Source organism: Miscanthus floridulus, chromosome 1 (assembly GCF_019320115.1).
Source record: "Miscanthus floridulus cultivar M001 chromosome 1, ASM1932011v1, whole genome shotgun sequence".
Classification (NCBI taxonomy): domain Eukaryota; kingdom Viridiplantae; phylum Streptophyta; class Magnoliopsida; order Poales; family Poaceae; genus Miscanthus; species Miscanthus floridulus.
Window position 1 is genome coordinate 190,049,361 of NC_089580.1, and position 18,125 is coordinate 190,067,485.

Consider the following 18,125-nt stretch of genomic DNA (forward strand, 5'->3'; position numbering starts at 1 on the left):
CAGTTGGTCGCGCCCACAGCTGGTGTGTGGCATGCCTGTTCGACCAGTGGAGGGCCGCATCCAGGCACGCCAGCGCCTCGGCCACCATGGATGGGTCTCCGCCCCTAACGCCGATGGGTGGCGGGAGATCCTCCCTCGACAGGAAACTTGACCTGCGACCGCCTCGCCTGAGCCTTGACACGAAGGAAAGCAAGCTCGGCAGACCCGGAAGGTACCCACGGAGCTTCCACGACAGATGCTTCAACTGCCTCTCCTACTCGCACCGGGTAGCGACTTGTCGGTTGCCGTGGCGTTGCCTGCGCTACCAGGGCTTCAGCCATCTCGCCAGGGACTGCAAACGGCCCAGGCATACGGCGGCATCGGTGGCGAAGGATGGCGGCCGACTACGGCACCCCGCTCGCGGTGACAACTCGACGCCCCCCTTGCACGCGCCCTGCGGTGGCTCGGGCGCGGGTCTCATAGGGGGTGCTAGCTAAACCCGACAAAGACGGTGGCGACGCCGGAGTGAGCCGCGCGAGGGATGTCAGCTTTTGGGTGCGCCGACCGGCTGCGACGCAACGTTGCTGCTGCTGCACGCTGCTTCCCTGCTTCCTTGCAAGATTCGCTGGCGTTGGAGGTGTGGGCGTGCTCGGGGCCTCCCGCATGGATCGACCCAATGTTGGAGGAGTTTGCCACCTCGCTCGTGGTGAGCCCCCAATAGGAGCATGCTCGACTACTCGAGAGGGTGCCTCTTAGGAAGTGGACACATCACTAGTGGACACCCATTCTCCGTTGAAGACTGTACAGTGGATGACGGACTCGCCTCCGTCGTCGCATGTGCAGGGGCCACCACAGGTCACGCTGTCGCCGGGGGGCAACCTGATGTCGTGGATGCCGAGGTATGCCTTGACCCAGCGTTGGTCGGGGCTGCCACCTCGGGAGGCACGATGGTAGTGGCTGCCACGCATGTCGTCAACATCACTTCATCCCCTCAGATGGACTCCGCCGACAGTAGCCTCAAGAGTTTCATCGAGCGAGTCATGATGACGAGGCAGCCGCCGCTCCTGGAGATGCCCGGAGATGATTCAGCCCCTGATAGACGTCCACCGCTCGTGCTCCCCAAGAGGAGCAGGTGAATAGTAGTGCAGAGCCTATCCCACATCCCGGTGGTCAAGCGAGGCGAGCACCTTGTCTTGAAGCGCCTGGGACTAACCAGCAGGATGTCGACCCCGTCCACGTCAGCCATGAAGGCGTACGAAGAAATCTACGACGGTGACCCCGGTTGCATGGAGGCGCTTCGTGAGCTGTTCCCGTCGGACGGCGACGTGGGTGCGAGTAAGCGGCGCCGCCGCTGCTCGGCTGCGCCGGCATAGGCCTCCTAGCCGGTGTCTCTTTTCAGGTTGATCAGTTCTCAATGTAACACCATAGATTTGAGTACACTACGGTGGTTCTAAGGCCAATCTCAATGGGGTTTCATCAGAGTTTCATGGGCATTAAATATGCTGATGTGACATAGTATTGATGAAGAGAGAGATGATAAAAATTTTATGAGAATAGAGATAGTTTTATGGGGATGAAATTCTTCTACACCGTTTCCAAAATATGTATGCGTTGGAAACTGTGACATAAAATCCCTACTGAGACGGGCCTAAGCGTCCACGTACAATTCTTCTGACCCCCTAGGGCGCCGCTAAGGTGTGTTGTATTAAACTTTTTCTCTACCTTAATACAAAGAAACGCAAACCTTTTGCGTGATCGAGAAAAAAAAATTAATAAGAAAAGGAGGCAAGGAACCATCTAATTTTAATACAAAGACGTGCCTTTTGTGTGATTGAGAAAAAAAATTAATAAGAAAAGAGGCAAGGAACCTTCTAATTCATGCGTGCCATTCATCGCGCGTCCTCACGCAGACGTACGTCCGAGTTCTGGCCGTCGTCCCTACCTGCCACGCATTGACCGTACTACGTAGTACAATTTCAGCTTGCTCGCTACATCCACATGTACAGCAAGCACAAGGTCATCAACAAGTTTCTAGAAGGCCACAGCCATGTCAAGTGCAACTAACACCGTACAAGATAATCTGGATATATACTAGTTTTTTACTTTGTCTAATCTTCATCATTGAGTTGATGATTAGTATATCATGTCCCCTGTACGTGTGCGCTTTTATATAAGTGGCCTACCTAACCACAGTCCCTTGCAATTGGAAACCATGCAGCCTGTTCGTTTCGGCTGAAACGATATGGATTATTACTGCTGGCTGGTTTGGTGTGAGAGAAAAATACTGTTTTAGTTTATAATCCACGATTGTTTACGACCAAGCGAACATGCTGCATATCTGACATAGCTTTATTATCTAATAAGGCGTTGCTTTCGTTTCCAAAGCAGCCTGAAATTTGGCGCTCTGTCCTCTTCTGGATGAGTTGGACAAATTAAAGCATGAAACATCATATGGTAGTTTTTTGGTAGAACAACGAGCTGGAGGAGGTATCTTTCTTCTAGATAACGTGATGTGATGGAATGTTCATAACACGTACATGTGTGTACATCTTAAAGGACAAAATAAGCATCATCGAGTTATTTGGTGTTGTTAATAGAATAGGATGAACTGCTAAATGACCTGTTGTAAAAAAAAACTGCTAAATGACATATATAATAACAATAGATTATCTGTTTCGAGATCCTCTCAAGAATACTATGATACATTATTTACATGAGACTCTGTTTGACTTTGCACTGTTACTAACATCATCTGCCATTGGTCCAATCTTTGGACCTGCTGGGGTTTTTTTTGTTAAGGGAAGACGTTGCGTGCATGTGACTGTTCAATCAAAATAGATACTAGTACACGCGGATTTGCATCCAGTTTAGACCTTGTTTGGATTCGTATGTATTCATCGCAATCCACATGTGTTCAAGTGGATTGGAGTGGAATTAAACTAAATTCCATTCCATTTCACTCCAACATATGTGGATCGAGGTGGATACATATGCATTCAAACAAAGCCTTAAAAAATATTTAAGATGTGACCCACTATATATATATATATATATATATATATATATATATATATATATATATATATATATATACTGTTCTACGACCAAGAGAAGCAACATGAACCGGATTGCCGATCGGATCCCTCCACAAATCCCATGGCCAGACAATATATAAATGCATGCAAATTGGAGGTTAATATAGGCTCAGTTTATTTCGTTGAAAAAACAAGCCGAAATACTGTTCCAGCTGATTTGTTGTGAGAGAAAAATATTGTTCTGGATGAAAAAAAAAAAGCTGAAAAAGACAAATTAAAAGAGAAGACATGTGATATACGTGGCCCAGCTGGCACCAATTAGCGTGCGCGTGCATGGAATAGTACATCGGTACAACAGATTTGCTGAATCCCTGTTGCTGTTTGAAGTGTCACCTTGCGCTGCACCTGCACCTACGTACGTGTCCTGGGTGGCCGCCGTCCGGCCGGTACGGTAGCGGGTAGGCAGCTTGCGTCGCGGAGGATTCTGAAGCACTCCCCGTGATATGTGGCTGCTATGGTCCAAAGCGGGAAGGGCTTCTTCCCTGGCAGGTCTGATGCAGTAGCAGCAGTACGAGTTGTCGAGAACACGAGTTGTGTGGTGTGATAGCTAATTACCAGTACAAGTTGTACGACGGTGCATTATCGACGAGCAGCAAACTAAACGATCCTGTCAACTTTTCCGCGGAAGAAAAGGGAGAGGAGGAAAACGATCCACATGTTCTTCAGCAGTAGTTTTCAGCGAAAGAATAGTATTTTTCTCTCATAGGAAATCAGCATCATCAGCTAAATTTCGGTGAAACCAATTGGACCATATGTCGTGCCAACCTGCTGCAAGCAGGCTTAACTTTCCCGGAGCACACTGCACACGTGCCGCGCTTGCTCTCCTGATCTCACCGTGCCTGTGCCCTGTGTACCGTCTGAAATGAAGGCAAAAGGTACGTGTAAACAGCCCTCCACAAAAAAGTGGCCATTTTGCATCCACACGCATACGTCTGCGTCCAACGGGCCTCGTGCACGCATATTCTTAGACCAGGGTATGTTCGGCTAGTATTAAAATTCAACCGATCGAAGCTATTTTATTATGAGAGAAAAATATTGTAGGTTCCGGTAAGTTCAAACCAACGAGCTCTGCGCGCCACAGGTGACCCCGGTTCTGCTGCCTGGGCTCCGAACCTGCTGCTGGTGAGAACGGCGCGCCCCCCGCCGTGGCGCCCAACTGCCGGCACGCGCGCGCGGACCGCGCGGCCCCCCGCGCCTCCGATCCGGGACACAAAAATCCTCCTCTCCCTGCGCGGTTTTAATTCCGTGTCGTGTCAGGTGCAATGCAACCCGGCAACCAAGTCAGAGGCTGTCCGCCTGTCCGTCCCCAGTCCAGTCTCCCTACCAAACCACACCCCAGGGCCGCCGCTGATCGACTTGATAAGATTAAGCCAACAGGACGAGGATTAAGCCTAATTAACCCACCCCACACGCAAGAGCCAGCGTATATATACCCCGATGCGTCCAGCCAAAGCCGCTGGTGGGAGGCAATAAACCGGCGCAGCGAAGAGTCCATCCAGAGACCGATCGACCGACCGACCCGGCATGGCGAGGCCGGGGTGGGGCTCGCTGTTCGGCTGCTTCGGCAGCAGCTCCCACGGCAGGAGGAAGAAGGGCAAGGGCGGCGGCGGGAAGAAGAAGAAGAGCAAGCAGCAGAAGGTGGCTGCCGCGGCAGGTGGCAGCGGCAGCGGCAGCGGCAGGCCGCGGTCGCTGCAGAGCCGGATGTCGTTCACGGAGCTGAGCCTGAGCGGGATGGTGTCGCCCGAGGACCTGTCGCTCTCGCTCGTCGGCTCCAACCTCCACGTCTTCACCATCGCCGAGCTGCGCGCCGTCACCCGGGACTTCTCCATGACCAACTTCATCGGTGAGGGCGGCTTCGGCCCCGTCTACAAGGGCTACGTCGACGACAAGACCAAGCCGGGACTCGCCGCGCAGAGCGTCGCCGTCAAGCTGCTCGACCTCGAGGGCGGACAAGGCCACACCGAATGGCTGGTACGGTATACATATATAACGCTTGCTCTTGCTTATACGATGGATCGACCTGGTTAATACGGAGTATGACTATTAATCAACGCAACGCATGCAGTACTAAACAATTTCATCATTTATATATAGATAGGAATTAATATATAGTACGTCAGATTTAAGTGAGGAGGAGGAATTTACATACTGATCTATGCAACAGTGTCAGCGATGTTGTGCACGCATGGGGTTCATTAGCGTCTATCAGAGAGCAATTTCTCCTGCTTTAATTAGCTCAATAGACTTTGCTTGTTCCAAGTTAGTTGAGCTGCTCGAAGTCTGAACTCTATGGTCACATCTTGAGTCAGTCAGTTAGCTCGGAATTTTCACAGTACGTGTGCCTCGCAAGGTCTAGTACTACTCTCTCCAATCCAAAAATACATGATGCTGCTTATTAGAGATTCTGAATATTAATGCCAAATATTCACAACCAAACATATATCCTATTCTTGTTGATATATTAGCAGTGATATATAGTATTATTAGAATTTTTTAGAGCTAGTAGTAAGTAGTAAAAAGTTCCACGTCTTGTTAAGAGATTTATTAAAAAAAAAAACTAATAGGACAGAGTAAAAAGTGCACCTTTGACCCCAAAATAAAAGGGAATCATCTCGATCTGCACATTTCTTTTATTTATTCTCAAATATTATGGTTTCGTACGTACTTCCGTTTAGTTTTTAATTACTTGTATATTTGTCAATATTCGTTCAAACAAGCAAGTTGTCTTTTATTACAAGTAGAAGTTCGATCCACGGCTTGAAGTATTCCACGTACTGAACTTGTCTTCGAAAGCTTTCCTCAGTGGCTCGGTATGCTTGCCAGCTGCTAGAATGAGAGGATTCAATGGAACAGTGACAGTGTTTACTTTAGTTCAATTAATTAAATTAAAGGCTTATAGGTTCCTCAGGTGAAGCAAATCAACAGAGTATTATAATGAGAGATATTTACAGTAGTTAAACTGACAGATCCATGATCTATGTATGTAAAACCATGCATGCATGCAGACGGAGGTGTTCTTCCTGGGGCAACTGAGGCACCCTCACCTGGTGAAGCTGATCGGCTACTGCTACGAGGACGAGCACAGGCTGCTCGTCTACGAGTTCATGACCAGGGGCAGCCTGGAGAAGCATCTCTTCAAAAGTAAGCACACGTAGCCTGCCTCTTTCCATTTCCCTTTTTTATTTCATTTCCTACATAAACTTCTCATTTTCATCATGCCATATTGCCATGGCATGTCGTTTTCATAATTTCATAGGGCTGCAAGTAAGCCTGCAAGAATAAAACATATAGAGCCTAGCTAGAAAACACTGTGGCGGCAAGCAGCCAGCAGACATCGATGGTGCAGGCGACAAGAAAGGGATATCCCTTGCACGCTGTTGTCAGCCTCCTTTTCCCTCGCTGCATCGCTAAGCTAGGAAAGATATTCGGATCTCGAGACACACATCAGTCGAACTGGACGGCTCGATCACCAGCCTTTTTTTATTTCTCGCATAAAAAGCTTTATTATCGGCGAATTTATTTTGTGGCCGCCGGATCGGCAGCAACTAGCACTTTCCGTGCTCTACACCCTTGGTTTTTGTCTCGTCCATTTTCTCCCGGCCGGCCCGTTTTCTTCAGTGATGGTTCAAACTGCCTTTCGGGCGTGTCGTTGCGGCGTCAATTGATTGATGCAGTCTTGTTACATCATCTCGATCGATCTCTACTTATTCTGATCCCCTGGATCATTTTCTCTTAACCACTTTGATGTTTTTCACACCAGCATCGTCGTCCTTGGTTATGCTCTCAAATTTCATGCTTGATTCTACTGCTGCTGTACGACAGTATAGGAGTAGGACGGACGGAGACCTACACCTCCTGTTGCGTATCTAGTACTACTTGTTTTCACTGCTTTAATTAGGTTCACTCTTTATATGCAGACAAGAATAAAAACCTATTTTACTGTACGTGATTAGAATCAGTAGGTAGCATATACAGCTGTCATTCTGGATTATAAGTCAAAAGGGGGATGTGATGACTTAATTGTGCTACTACATATACACGATTCATCTCGATCATTGTAGGCACTGAGAGAGCCAATTAGCAAGATGCTTGTCGTGCTTTAACTTTGACATAACAGAGTGGAATTGAAGTTCCAGTGGAGTCTCCATGCATGGTCACTGTCAGTCCATCACACTAGGTTCTGCTATATATATTAGTAATTTTAGTATAGGGTAAAGTTAACATGGACTCATCAGAGGACCCGTTTGGAACACATAAATCTAACAGGATTCATGAAAGAACTCATCTGTTTATTTGGAGTTTTCCCGGTGATATTTATGCTTGCAAACAGTGCCTGCTGGTTGTTTTTTTGAAGTTACACTGTAAACAGTTGGCCACCGATGTGGAAGTTAGTCACTAACTCACTATTAGGCAAATCTTGTTGTGTAGTATGTGTATGTCACATCTTAATATCTTGTAGATCTGAATAACTGCACGCGGTCTGAACTACAATGAACATGAACTCGACCATATACCAGAAATTAGGTGTAGTTCATTTCCCTCATTCTAAATAAGAGGATGATGGTATTGGAAATGGACATACTCCGAACATTTGACAGCCAGCTGCCGGCATTTTACTCTGAATTATATTCTGACAGCTTTAGTTTCTTCAAATGTTTGTGCATCATCATTCAGCTGGAACCTAATTAATTTGATTACCTCAGCTGATCACCATAGCACTCAATGTGTATGTTTTTGCAGAATACGCTGCGTCGTTGCCATGGTCAACACGGCTGAAGATCGCCATTGGCGCGGCCAAAGGGTTGGCCTTCCTCCATGAAGCCGAGAAGCCGGTCATCTACCGAGACTTCAAGACCTCCAACATCCTGCTGGACTCGGTGAGCTCGACAACTAGTGCATCCGTAACAACACACACGGCATCCACACATATCCGCATCCACCTACTACTACTACCTCTCTTCACTGTTTCATATCTATCTCTCGCTCGAAAGATCAGACTCAGCTGTGGTTGGGTTCGGTTTGATGGCCGGAGCCAGTAGTGAAATATCCGCCAGTCGCGGCGAGTAAACCAGCGCTGAAATCAAACTGAAATCGTCAGGTCGCCAATAAACCAAATGCCAACTGCTGAACAACAAAATCTTGACTTGGCCTCCACCAGACCAGATCACCACTGCCGTCAGCTTCTGGGGCTCCATCAGGCAGGCAGGCCTGTGAACCAGAACGGGTCACGTGTCAACCATTGCAACGCTAGCGCCCGGCCGTATCCGTATCGAACTGTCATGTTCATGCATGCGTGCCACGGAAAAAAGATTTCATTTTTTTCTCGCAGTAAAAGCTTGCACTACTAGCGATGATGAATAAAATATGATCCATTCTTCTAAAGTTTCTGTTGCCAATGAGTAACGGAGTTGTTGGGTGTTAACTGCTCTACGTACGCGAGATTACGAAGATAGCTGACATCTGCGTGCATTTTCTACAGTACCATCCACTTTCCTTACTTTTGGAATTGATTGAAATCCTCTTTGTTAATCTGTATCCAGGATTACAAGGCGAAGCTGTCGGATTTCGGTCTGGCCAAGGACGGGCCGGAGGACGACGAGACGCACGTGTCGACGCGAGTCATGGGGACGCAGGGGTACGCGGCGCCGGAGTACATCATGACGGGCCACCTGACGGCCAAGAGCGACGTGTACGGCTTCGGCGTGGTGCTGCTGGAGCTGCTGTCGGGGCGGAAGGCGGTGGACAAGAGCCGCCCGCCGCGGGAGCAGAGCCTGGTGGACTGGGCGCGGCCGTACCTGACGGACGCGCGCCGCCTGGACCGCGTCATAGACCCCGCCCTGGCGGGCCAGTACTCCACCCGCGCCGCGCACAAGGCCGCCGCCGTCGCGCACCAGTGCGTCGCACTCAACCCAAAGTCCCGCCCCCACATGTCCGCCGTCGTCGACGCGCTCGAGCCGCTCCTTGCACTCGACGGCTGCATCGTCGGGCCATTCGTCTACGTCGCGCCGCCGGAGACGACGGCCACCAACGGCGACGAAGCGGCGGTGGGTAAGGGGGGGTCCGGCAGACGAGGAGGCCGAAGGAGGTCGTCAGGCGAAGGTGCCGCGGCGGCCGTCGTGCGGCCGGAGGAGTGATCCGTCTTCCGCCCGTGCTATCTGCTATGATGATGATGATAATATGGGTGGATTTGCTAGCTTGCACGTCCTGTGCGTGACTGGATTGTTGTCGCCTGTCGCATATGCATGCAGCTTGGAAGCATGAGCTATTCATGATCCATCGATCAAGCAGCTAGACGATCGGTGGAAGTTAACGTCGTCGTCGTTTGTGTGATTGGAAGCAGCTGGTTGCGTTTGGCTTCACGATGGAGCACGTCTACAGGAACAAGTATCCAAGAGGTTTTGAAGCGTGTAGTGTGTATGTACATATAGGATCTAGCATCTCGTCACACTTACACGAGCATCGACATTTTTAGTTACTTTTCTTCATGGTTTGGCAGATCGATATGGCAAAGGATAATGGAGTTTCAAATAGCGAAATACTCAATAGACATGAAAATGGATGTGCATTGCAATTCCACATCTCTATCGGAATCGTGAGAAACAGGAGTGCCATGGCTCTCACGTGGGCCTCGAATCGTAAGCGGGAATTCCGGAGTTGAGGCCCATCCTGACTCAAATGCAACAATTGAAACGAGCCGGAGGCAACAGTCTAATATGGGCTCCACTAAACAAAACAGTCTAATATAGGCCTACTCTGTCTCAGACCCAAGGAGAAGAAGCATACGTCTAAACCTGCTAATCACGGTCCTCCTAAATTAAAAGTACTTCCACCGTTTCAAATTATAAGTCACTTTGAATTTTTTTGGTACATCAGTTTTGCTATGTAGCACCTAGACATATGCCATATCTAGATGCATAGCAAAACGAATGTACCAAAAAAATCAAAGCGACTTATAATTTATAACGGAGAGAGTACATTTTTAGCCATCCAACTATTCATCGATTTTAGTTTTAAAAAAACTATTCATCGATTTTATTTTTGCTCATACAATATTAAAATAAAAAAACTTCGATAACTGAAATATTAATATGGATAAATATATTCATCTAGTTGGCTTCAAAGGTTGTTTTGTATTTTATAAAAAAAAACAATAAAATTGGTCTATTTCCAAAAAAACATAGGAAATAATTCATTTTAAATAAAAAGTACAAAACTGATACCATATTTTTTTCTTATAAATATAATATATTTTTTTATGTTCTATTAGGAGTTATTGGTATTATATTTGTTCCTATTCTTGGTGTTCTATTGTTAGTAATTATGGTTATTATTTATTTAAATCATCATTTTGTATTATATTATACCCAGAATTGACCAAGATAATCCATAGTAGACTATGAGTAAACAAAAAATATGTAATAGGACAACCAGCCTCATAGGGCCAAGCTCCACCACATATAGGTTGCAACTAGTACGATATTATTGGCACGACTGCGAGCATAAAACACTAGGAATGACTACAAATAAGGTCCAAACAAATCCAAATCTAGCACCAATATAGACATACAATATTTTTAGAAACATCTTTTATAGTGGTTTCACATATTTTTATTTAAATGAATTATTTATGATTTTTTAAAAAAGCTAAATTTTAATTATTTTGAGAAAAAAATAAACCACATTTGAAACCAGCTAGATGGTAATTTGCTCGATATTGATAGTTCAATGGTAGACATGGGTAATTTGTATGCAAATCTAGTGTGTTATTTTAAATTATTTTTCATAATGACAGATACCAGCAATTTAGATGTAGATTTAGGAGCTCCTTTATGTATTTGTATAGATATATATTAGATCCTACTAAATTAATGGCTAGCGGTTTTCAATTATTTTGATAATTTGTAGCACTATCTTTTTTCCTTCTTCTTTTTTTTTTTTGCAGCGCGTCTCATGAATATTAACATGGAGACGAAGTTGAGGGCCTCCAATTTGTAACGTCAAGATATGTTGGTGCATTAAGAAACAATAGTGAAGAAGCAACCTGGAGAAAAGTATTCACGATAAGCTATCATCAAGAACTTAAATCCTTTGCATGTAAACTAAATTTGAAATACAACACACTTTGATATCACATATATATATCATATTATCATGTACATGGTAACCTATCAATGAAAAGATAGGGTAAGTAACGTACAGTCCAATAAAATAATCAAGTTGCACAACTGTATTCTAACAAATTGCTAATGGAATGAATCTTATCGACAGAGGGATATGAGCAGTCTCATATATCTTGTAAGTTGTAACATTAACAGCTTGTGGACTCTCCATTCATGTTGTCAAGAATGGCAATAATGGCAACCACAAAGGCCTGGTCATAGCCCGGTTGCACCACCACTTGGTAGAAGTCCCTGCCTGTCATCATCCCCTTCGCACCAATCTGTGGAGCAAAAAATAGCATCACCCGTTGCATCATAACGTAATTTGATCTACTTCTAATTAAATTCCTCCAGACTTCATAGTCTTGGCCATGGAGGGGTTTATTTATTTATTTATTTATTTATTTATTTATTTTATACCTGCGCTACAACCTGGCCTGCTCGGTTCTTGATGGCGCAAGACCTCTGAACAAAGGATCCAGTCACCTCGTAGTCCCAGTGCCTCTTTCTCCCGTTGGGTTCCACGGTGACCCGGACATCACCCTTCATGCAGAGGACAGGCTTAGGATCCTGCAAGCTGAAAACCAGCTTGTTCGGTTCACCATAGTCGGACAGATATCCTCTCCACCAGTTGTTAACACTCAACGCTTGAACGACACCTTCCTGTGAGACCAGGTTTCAATTAGTCAGTTTTTCAACAACTGAAATGAAACATCAGAAAGTTTGATGGAACATTCAGAAAAGAAAACATATACTGTATAAGCTTCCAGCCTAGCTAGCTAGCTCCTGAATGTTTACCTTCTTGTGGATGAAGAGGATTGCACTGCCATCACCATTCCTGACGATCAACTGCCCGCTAGCTCCGATGATTCCACAGCCATCGACGCTGAAAGCCGCCCTCTGATCCTGGTTTGTAACAACAAGGCCGCCGCCGTTCACGGTCGGAGGACGCCTGCGCACCATCAGCACGGCGTGCGAGGAGCTGCAGAAGATCTTGCTCACAACTGGAGCTATGGTTGTGTACGCACCCATGGTAGTACGCGCGTATGTATGTAGCTCGATCTTTCTTACAGTTGAGGTAGAAGATAGTTATATACTCCTTCTGAATGCACACAGTCATTAGCTTGGCAATGAAAGCAAGGAATAAATAGAGTCATTTGAGTGTGGATGTGTCTCAATGACTCATCTGTGTACCTGCCTAACAGGTAACAGGGGTTGCGCGTAGAGGCTGTGAACTCGTTGATCATTGTGAGCCAAGCAATCTGGATGAAGTATGGCATTTGAAGCAAGCCAATGAGACATGCATGGCAATAACGCTTTGGTGAGTATGCAGGGCTGCTGAATCCCACACGAATTGAAGAATCTTTGAACAAGTTTGCTTTAGGCTACCAAACTACTTTATCTTTACCTTTTTGAACTGTCTAAGTTTAGCTGAAGACGGACTACTGCCTAATTACGTGCCTAATCATACAGATTGTAGTTTGTTCGCTGAATGCTGTACGTCAGTGCTAAGTGCGTGCCTTGTGAATTGTGATGCACACACAAGGTTGAGGAGATTAAACCCAGCTTATCCCTTCTATAAGTGGTATCTAATCATGCTACGGAATATATAGCAGCTCGTAGTTATTTTGTTTCCTAAAGTAGGACATTGATCTCTTCTTCCCTAAGCAAACGTTTTCTCCTTTCTTTTATACTTTTGGTCAGGAGAGAGTATAGAGTCAAACCTGCAAGCAACTCGTTGGGAAAAGAACTTTAGATGGCTTTGAACTAGGGGCGAGAGTGGCGCAGATAATTGTCTGGTCTCCGAATCACAATTTCGAGGATACAAAGAAGCATATTTTCCCAACGAATGGAGAATTCGAATCTGTTTGTGTACGGACGCGGCTAGAATATAGAATTGACAAAATCTGGCCGATACGGATTATCTGACTAGTAAGCTCGTTAGGGCACTCCCTATATAGAAATCACCATAGCTGTTAGGGACATTATTTGTACCGCCACCTAAGTGTTTTATTAATATGGCAAGGTAGTTATTGAAGAGAGAGTAAAAATCATAGAAACTAGGTCTAAGTTAGAAACCATGTCTACACAAGAACCAAGACATGAATGGATGTGATTGGTAGAGAATGGAGAGAATGTATGTGATTGGATAAAAAATTGTTCTGCAAAAACTATCCATCAGGACCTTTGTTTCTATACGTAGGGTCTTTAGAAATTAATAGGTAGCACTGGGATTGCCCTTAGCGCTCCGACGCTGATCCGACTCATATTAACACATGAACGGGCGTGACTAGCGCCCGTCGTGACGTCCGTTCGAACATCCGTGCCTACTGCCCCGCACGCGTCTGGCACGCTTCCTCTACATGCTGCAGGAAACGGCGCAGGCGGCGCACTTCCCTAGATGCATGCGGCCAACAGGAGGGACACGTGCACCGCGCCTCCGCCTCCCACTTTGCTTGTTCAGGGCCCACAGCGCATGCATATGCAGCTCCTGCCTGCCGCACCTGTCCGCGCGTGCTGCTATGGTCGCCACGCGCTGCTGCTGCTGCGCCTGCCACGCCGAGCTCCCCTGCTGTTGGGGTGCATACATGCGGGGGCCACCGCACCCGCTTTACTTCCTGCGCACATGCGGGGACCGTTGCACCTGAGGGGACCACCTCCGTCTGCACCCACTCTCCGCGTCTGGTCATGCAACACTTGCAAATAAAGCATTTGCTGCAACATATGTCTGAAACAGATGAAACATTTACAAACATATGCTTGCAACATATGTGCATGGCCATTGCAACATATGCAAGATCCAGATAAAACGCATGCAGCATATGTTTGAAACAGATAAAACATTTGAAACATACACTTGCAACATACGTGTGTAGCCAGTGCAAAATATGCAACATTGAGATGAAACACCTGCAACATACGTCTGAAACAGATGAAATATTTGAAATATACACTTGCAAAATATGTATATAGCCATTGCAACCTATGCAACATCCAAATAAAACACATGCAATATGAGTTTGAAACAACTGAAATATTTGAAACATACACTTGGAACATACGTGTATAGCCATTGCAACGTATGCAACAACAGATCTACTTTTGAAATAGTTAGATGAAACATATGCAACATACATATGAAACACATAAAACATACGGTTGCAACATGTGCTCAACTGACACCGGCGCGGAGCTCAAGGTCGCCCACGATCGATAGGCAGATGGATAGCGGCCCCGTTGAGACTTGAGAGGCGCGATGCGCGGAGGAGCGCAGAGCGGGGTGCAAGGTGCGGGCAGGAGCGCACAGCGCGAGAGGCGAGGCACGGTCGCACGGGCGGGGACGCACAGCGTGAGGCGCGGGCGACGAGTGACGTGTGGCACGAGCGAGGGTGCGCGGCGTGAAGCACGGAGGTAGGCGGGTCGGTCCCGTCCGGAAAAGGATGGACGTCGTGAAGGTACCATTATCGCACATAAATCCTTGCAATATCCACCCACTGTGAATCTAACAAAATAAAATGGATCAGGATACGAAAAAGGTATTATCCACTCCAGTCTGATTCACTTTCATCTCTACTTTGAATGTTCCTATCCAACCTGCAATGTTTGCACGGCTAGCGAGTTTTGGCTCTAACTTTGAGCTTGGCTTGTTTATACTAACCAGCAAACATGTTCATGTGCTTCAACGACATATACCTTGCTGCGTGGTTACCTGGATGATTTGCGACCATTTATTTAATGATCACTTCGTTTATTTCAATCGTCTTGGAAGAACCAGACTCTATATCGTTGTTGGATGCACAAAAAAACACATGGTTCTAACTTGCATCACCATGAGTCGTGAGTTTAGGTCACATACGGGACGAGGGGTGTGAAGCCATTGTGCAAACAAAAAAAAAGTTTGGAAGAGTCTCTTCTCTCTTTAATACTAGATAGATATATGTATAGGTATTGATATAGATATTTGGTTAAGTAGAAATGACAATGTGTTTAATAGAACAAACACTAACACTTTCTTGCGATGGTCATAGTTATCTAAAGAGAAAGAAAGAGTAGAAGTGAAAGAAAGGTGTCATTTGTTTGGAAATAACGGCGATCAAAGTCTTTGAAAAATTAGGGTGTCGAGGATGTGCCCTTTTGTTTGGATTTTGTTTGTGGAGTTTAGTATAATTTAATGGCGTGTTTGGTTTACAGAACGAGACTATGCGGAACGATCCGAACCTATAACCGATCGACGCTAACAATATTGTTTGGTTTGCAGCGCGGAATCACACCGTCCGTCGTCGAGTGCTTCAATGGAGAGCTAATTCTAAGCCATCACGAGGAACCAACTCATTCCGTGAAAAGTGCCGGACCGACTCATTCTGCTTCACTTTATGCCGCATGACTTCGTTCGCCAAACCAAAAAAAAGTTGTATTGGATGGCTATGCTTATTCACTCGCGGATGTTACAGCCCAAATATTTTACATTCTTGAATTATATAAAAAATATAGATATTGATTTGATTTAACAAATAAGGGATCTACCGGGAGTACTTGGCAGCCCAAGGCTCTGTTCGACTGGTATTAAAATCTACTGATAAATCAGCTGGAGCTGTTTCGTTGACAGAGAAAAATACGATACATTCTGTTATAGAGCCGGCTGATAAGTCGGGGCGGGCGAGATCCCACGTGCATCGTACCATGCGGTGCATCTCGGTGGGCCGCGTGGCAAGGGTGTGGGTTTGGGCGGGACGGCAAAGCCCACCCCGTGCTAAGCGTGGCACTGGGCTCTTGGCCCACCACCGGGTGTTCTTTCTGGAGAGCATCGTCGTCGAGGGTGGGCTGCCGTGTGGTCCTGTGCACTTTGCCTGCAACTCTTGGGTGCAGTCCACCAGGGAACTGCCGGGAAAGAGGGTGTTCTTCAGTAACAAGGTAATAAGCATTTTCTGCTAAAGAAAACGGTAGTACTAGCAGCATTTTATTTCCTTACTAGTTCAAGAAAAACGTGCTGTCGACCTATGCCTGGACCTGGAGTTTCTGGTACTAGATTATCATCAATCATCATTAGTATGTGCCTGCTACATCAATCCTGTGACAAATGATCGCCATTTCTGTTGGCAAGCTGGTCATGCATCCTTTCCTTCGATGTTGATAGCGAAAGGAGGCCATTCACTATAAACGTGGAGCCCAGTCTAAAGGCATGATGAATTAGTTTGGAAATGGCAAGCTTTTGAGTTGACCTCAGTAGAACATATCTGTAGTACCTGAGCTTAGTGGGTCATCAATCCCTTCAAAACATCCCCAATTCCCCAGTGGGAGACATGCCCGGCAGGAAAATCCCAGGAACGTCAAAAAGGGCAGTGCGTTCTTGGGAAAAGAACATCATTACTAATACCACTTCCAAATGTAGTCGACGCACTGAAGCAAGCCGTGGTGGCCATGATCCAGCACAAGGCAAAAGGAGGTGGAAGAAAAGGGTTGGATTTGGGATGGCACCGGCCTAAAGACGAGCAGGCAAGCCCAGCCTCCCTTTTCTTTCACCGGCACCATCAGCCACAAGCCCACAAAGATGTTCACAAAGACTGTCCACGTCGCGCGTGCATGACCATCCGACGAGGCCAGACGGGCAACGGCCGGCGGCCGCGTCGACCGGCGGCACCACCTGCACTGCACGGAGCGCGGGTGTTGGAGCCTGGAGGGCTGCTTTGCTAGTTGGATTGGACCATTGAAGCATCAAGCATACGCTACCACTCTATGTAACTTTAGCGCATCTTAGATGTGGTTAGATTCTTTTAGCCTGTTCGTTGGTTGACTGATAAGTCCGGCTGGTGCTGGTTTGTTGTGAGAGAAAAACATCGTTGGCTGACTGATAAGCCCTGGCTGAAACCAACGAGCGAACAGACTGTTTGTGACGATACATGTTTATCTGAGTTTAAAATTTTAACTTAACACGGATATTTGCATTTTTCTTGAGCATTCCATGTACTGTATTTTGCAGAGCACTGTTCCTGAATCCCAAATAGGGTACGCGCCTTTTTTTTCCATCTCGTGAAAAGACCACATGTGCCTTTTCGCACATGCCTGCAGATGCTTCTAGTACGAGGAGGATCATCTCATCGGTGAACGGACGGACCAACACATCGGCTCCACTTACGTCACTCTAATGCAACGTCGCCAGATAAGCCTTCGTCCTGTACTGCTCCTAGTATACCGCACAAGACCAGCAAGCTAACTAATTAAGCACACTCCATGCCCCTACCAACTTCTTTTAAATAAGCTAGCAAAAGCGCATAAAAAAAAGAGAGGAAACGTGCCGAAATGAGGCAAGCTTTTTACATGATTTTTTTGCTGCACTGCGCCGGGGATTCTGAGACCCAGATTCCGTTTTTTTTATCCAACACGGTGTGAAATTTCGGCCAGATGGACCGGACGGAAACCGTGGCGGCTTCACGGTGTTATGTTCGTGCCCCCATGGTCCATGGATATGGATAGCAGTACATACTCAGCATGTTCGCTCGTTGGTTTCAATCAGAGTTTATCAGCCAGCCAACAGTGTTTTTCTCTCGTAACAAATCAGCACCGGTCGGACTTATCAACCCAGAAATCGACCAACGAACAGTCTAACCACGGCGAGTAGCGAGGAAGCTTCGAGCTTCCCAAACGAGTTACGACCGACCGATCATTGCGAATTGCGAGAGAAAAGCCAACATCCTTTTCATATGAGCCCTTGTTTAGTTCCACCCTAAAATCCCAAAAAGTGCTACAGTACCTGTCACATCGAATGTTTGCGGCCTGTGCATGGAGCATTAAATGTAGACGAAAAAAAACTAATTGCACAGTTTGATGGGAAATTGCGAGACGGACGTTTTGAGCCTAATTAGTCCATGTTTGAACATTAATTGCCAAATAAAAA

At 46.4% G+C, this 18,125-nt stretch overlaps 2 protein-coding genes across 2 annotated transcripts; one reads left to right on the forward strand and one right to left on the reverse strand.

Moving 5' to 3' along the window:
- The first annotated feature begins 4,521 nt into the window (after positions 1-4,521).
- On the forward strand, positions 4,522-9,645 carry LOC136551847 (serine/threonine-protein kinase RIPK-like). Its single transcript, XM_066543393.1, has 4 exons — positions 4,522-5,045; positions 6,080-6,215; positions 7,815-7,951; positions 8,615-9,645. The coding sequence occupies exons 1-4, from the start codon at positions 4,599-4,601 to the stop codon at positions 9,206-9,208; spliced, it is 1,314 nt and encodes a 437-aa protein (XP_066399490.1). The 5' UTR covers positions 4,522-4,598; the 3' UTR covers positions 9,209-9,645.
- A 1,588-nt stretch (positions 9,646-11,233) lies between these two features.
- On the reverse strand, positions 11,234-12,330 carry LOC136506515 (protein LURP-one-related 6-like). Its single transcript, XM_066501443.1, has 3 exons — positions 12,032-12,330; positions 11,654-11,896; positions 11,234-11,514 (listed from the first exon to the last, which is right to left on the reverse strand). The coding sequence occupies exons 1-3, from the start codon at positions 12,263-12,265 to the stop codon at positions 11,383-11,385; spliced, it is 609 nt and encodes a 202-aa protein (XP_066357540.1). The 5' UTR covers positions 12,266-12,330; the 3' UTR covers positions 11,234-11,382.
- Positions 12,331-18,125: the final 5,795 nt, after the last annotated feature.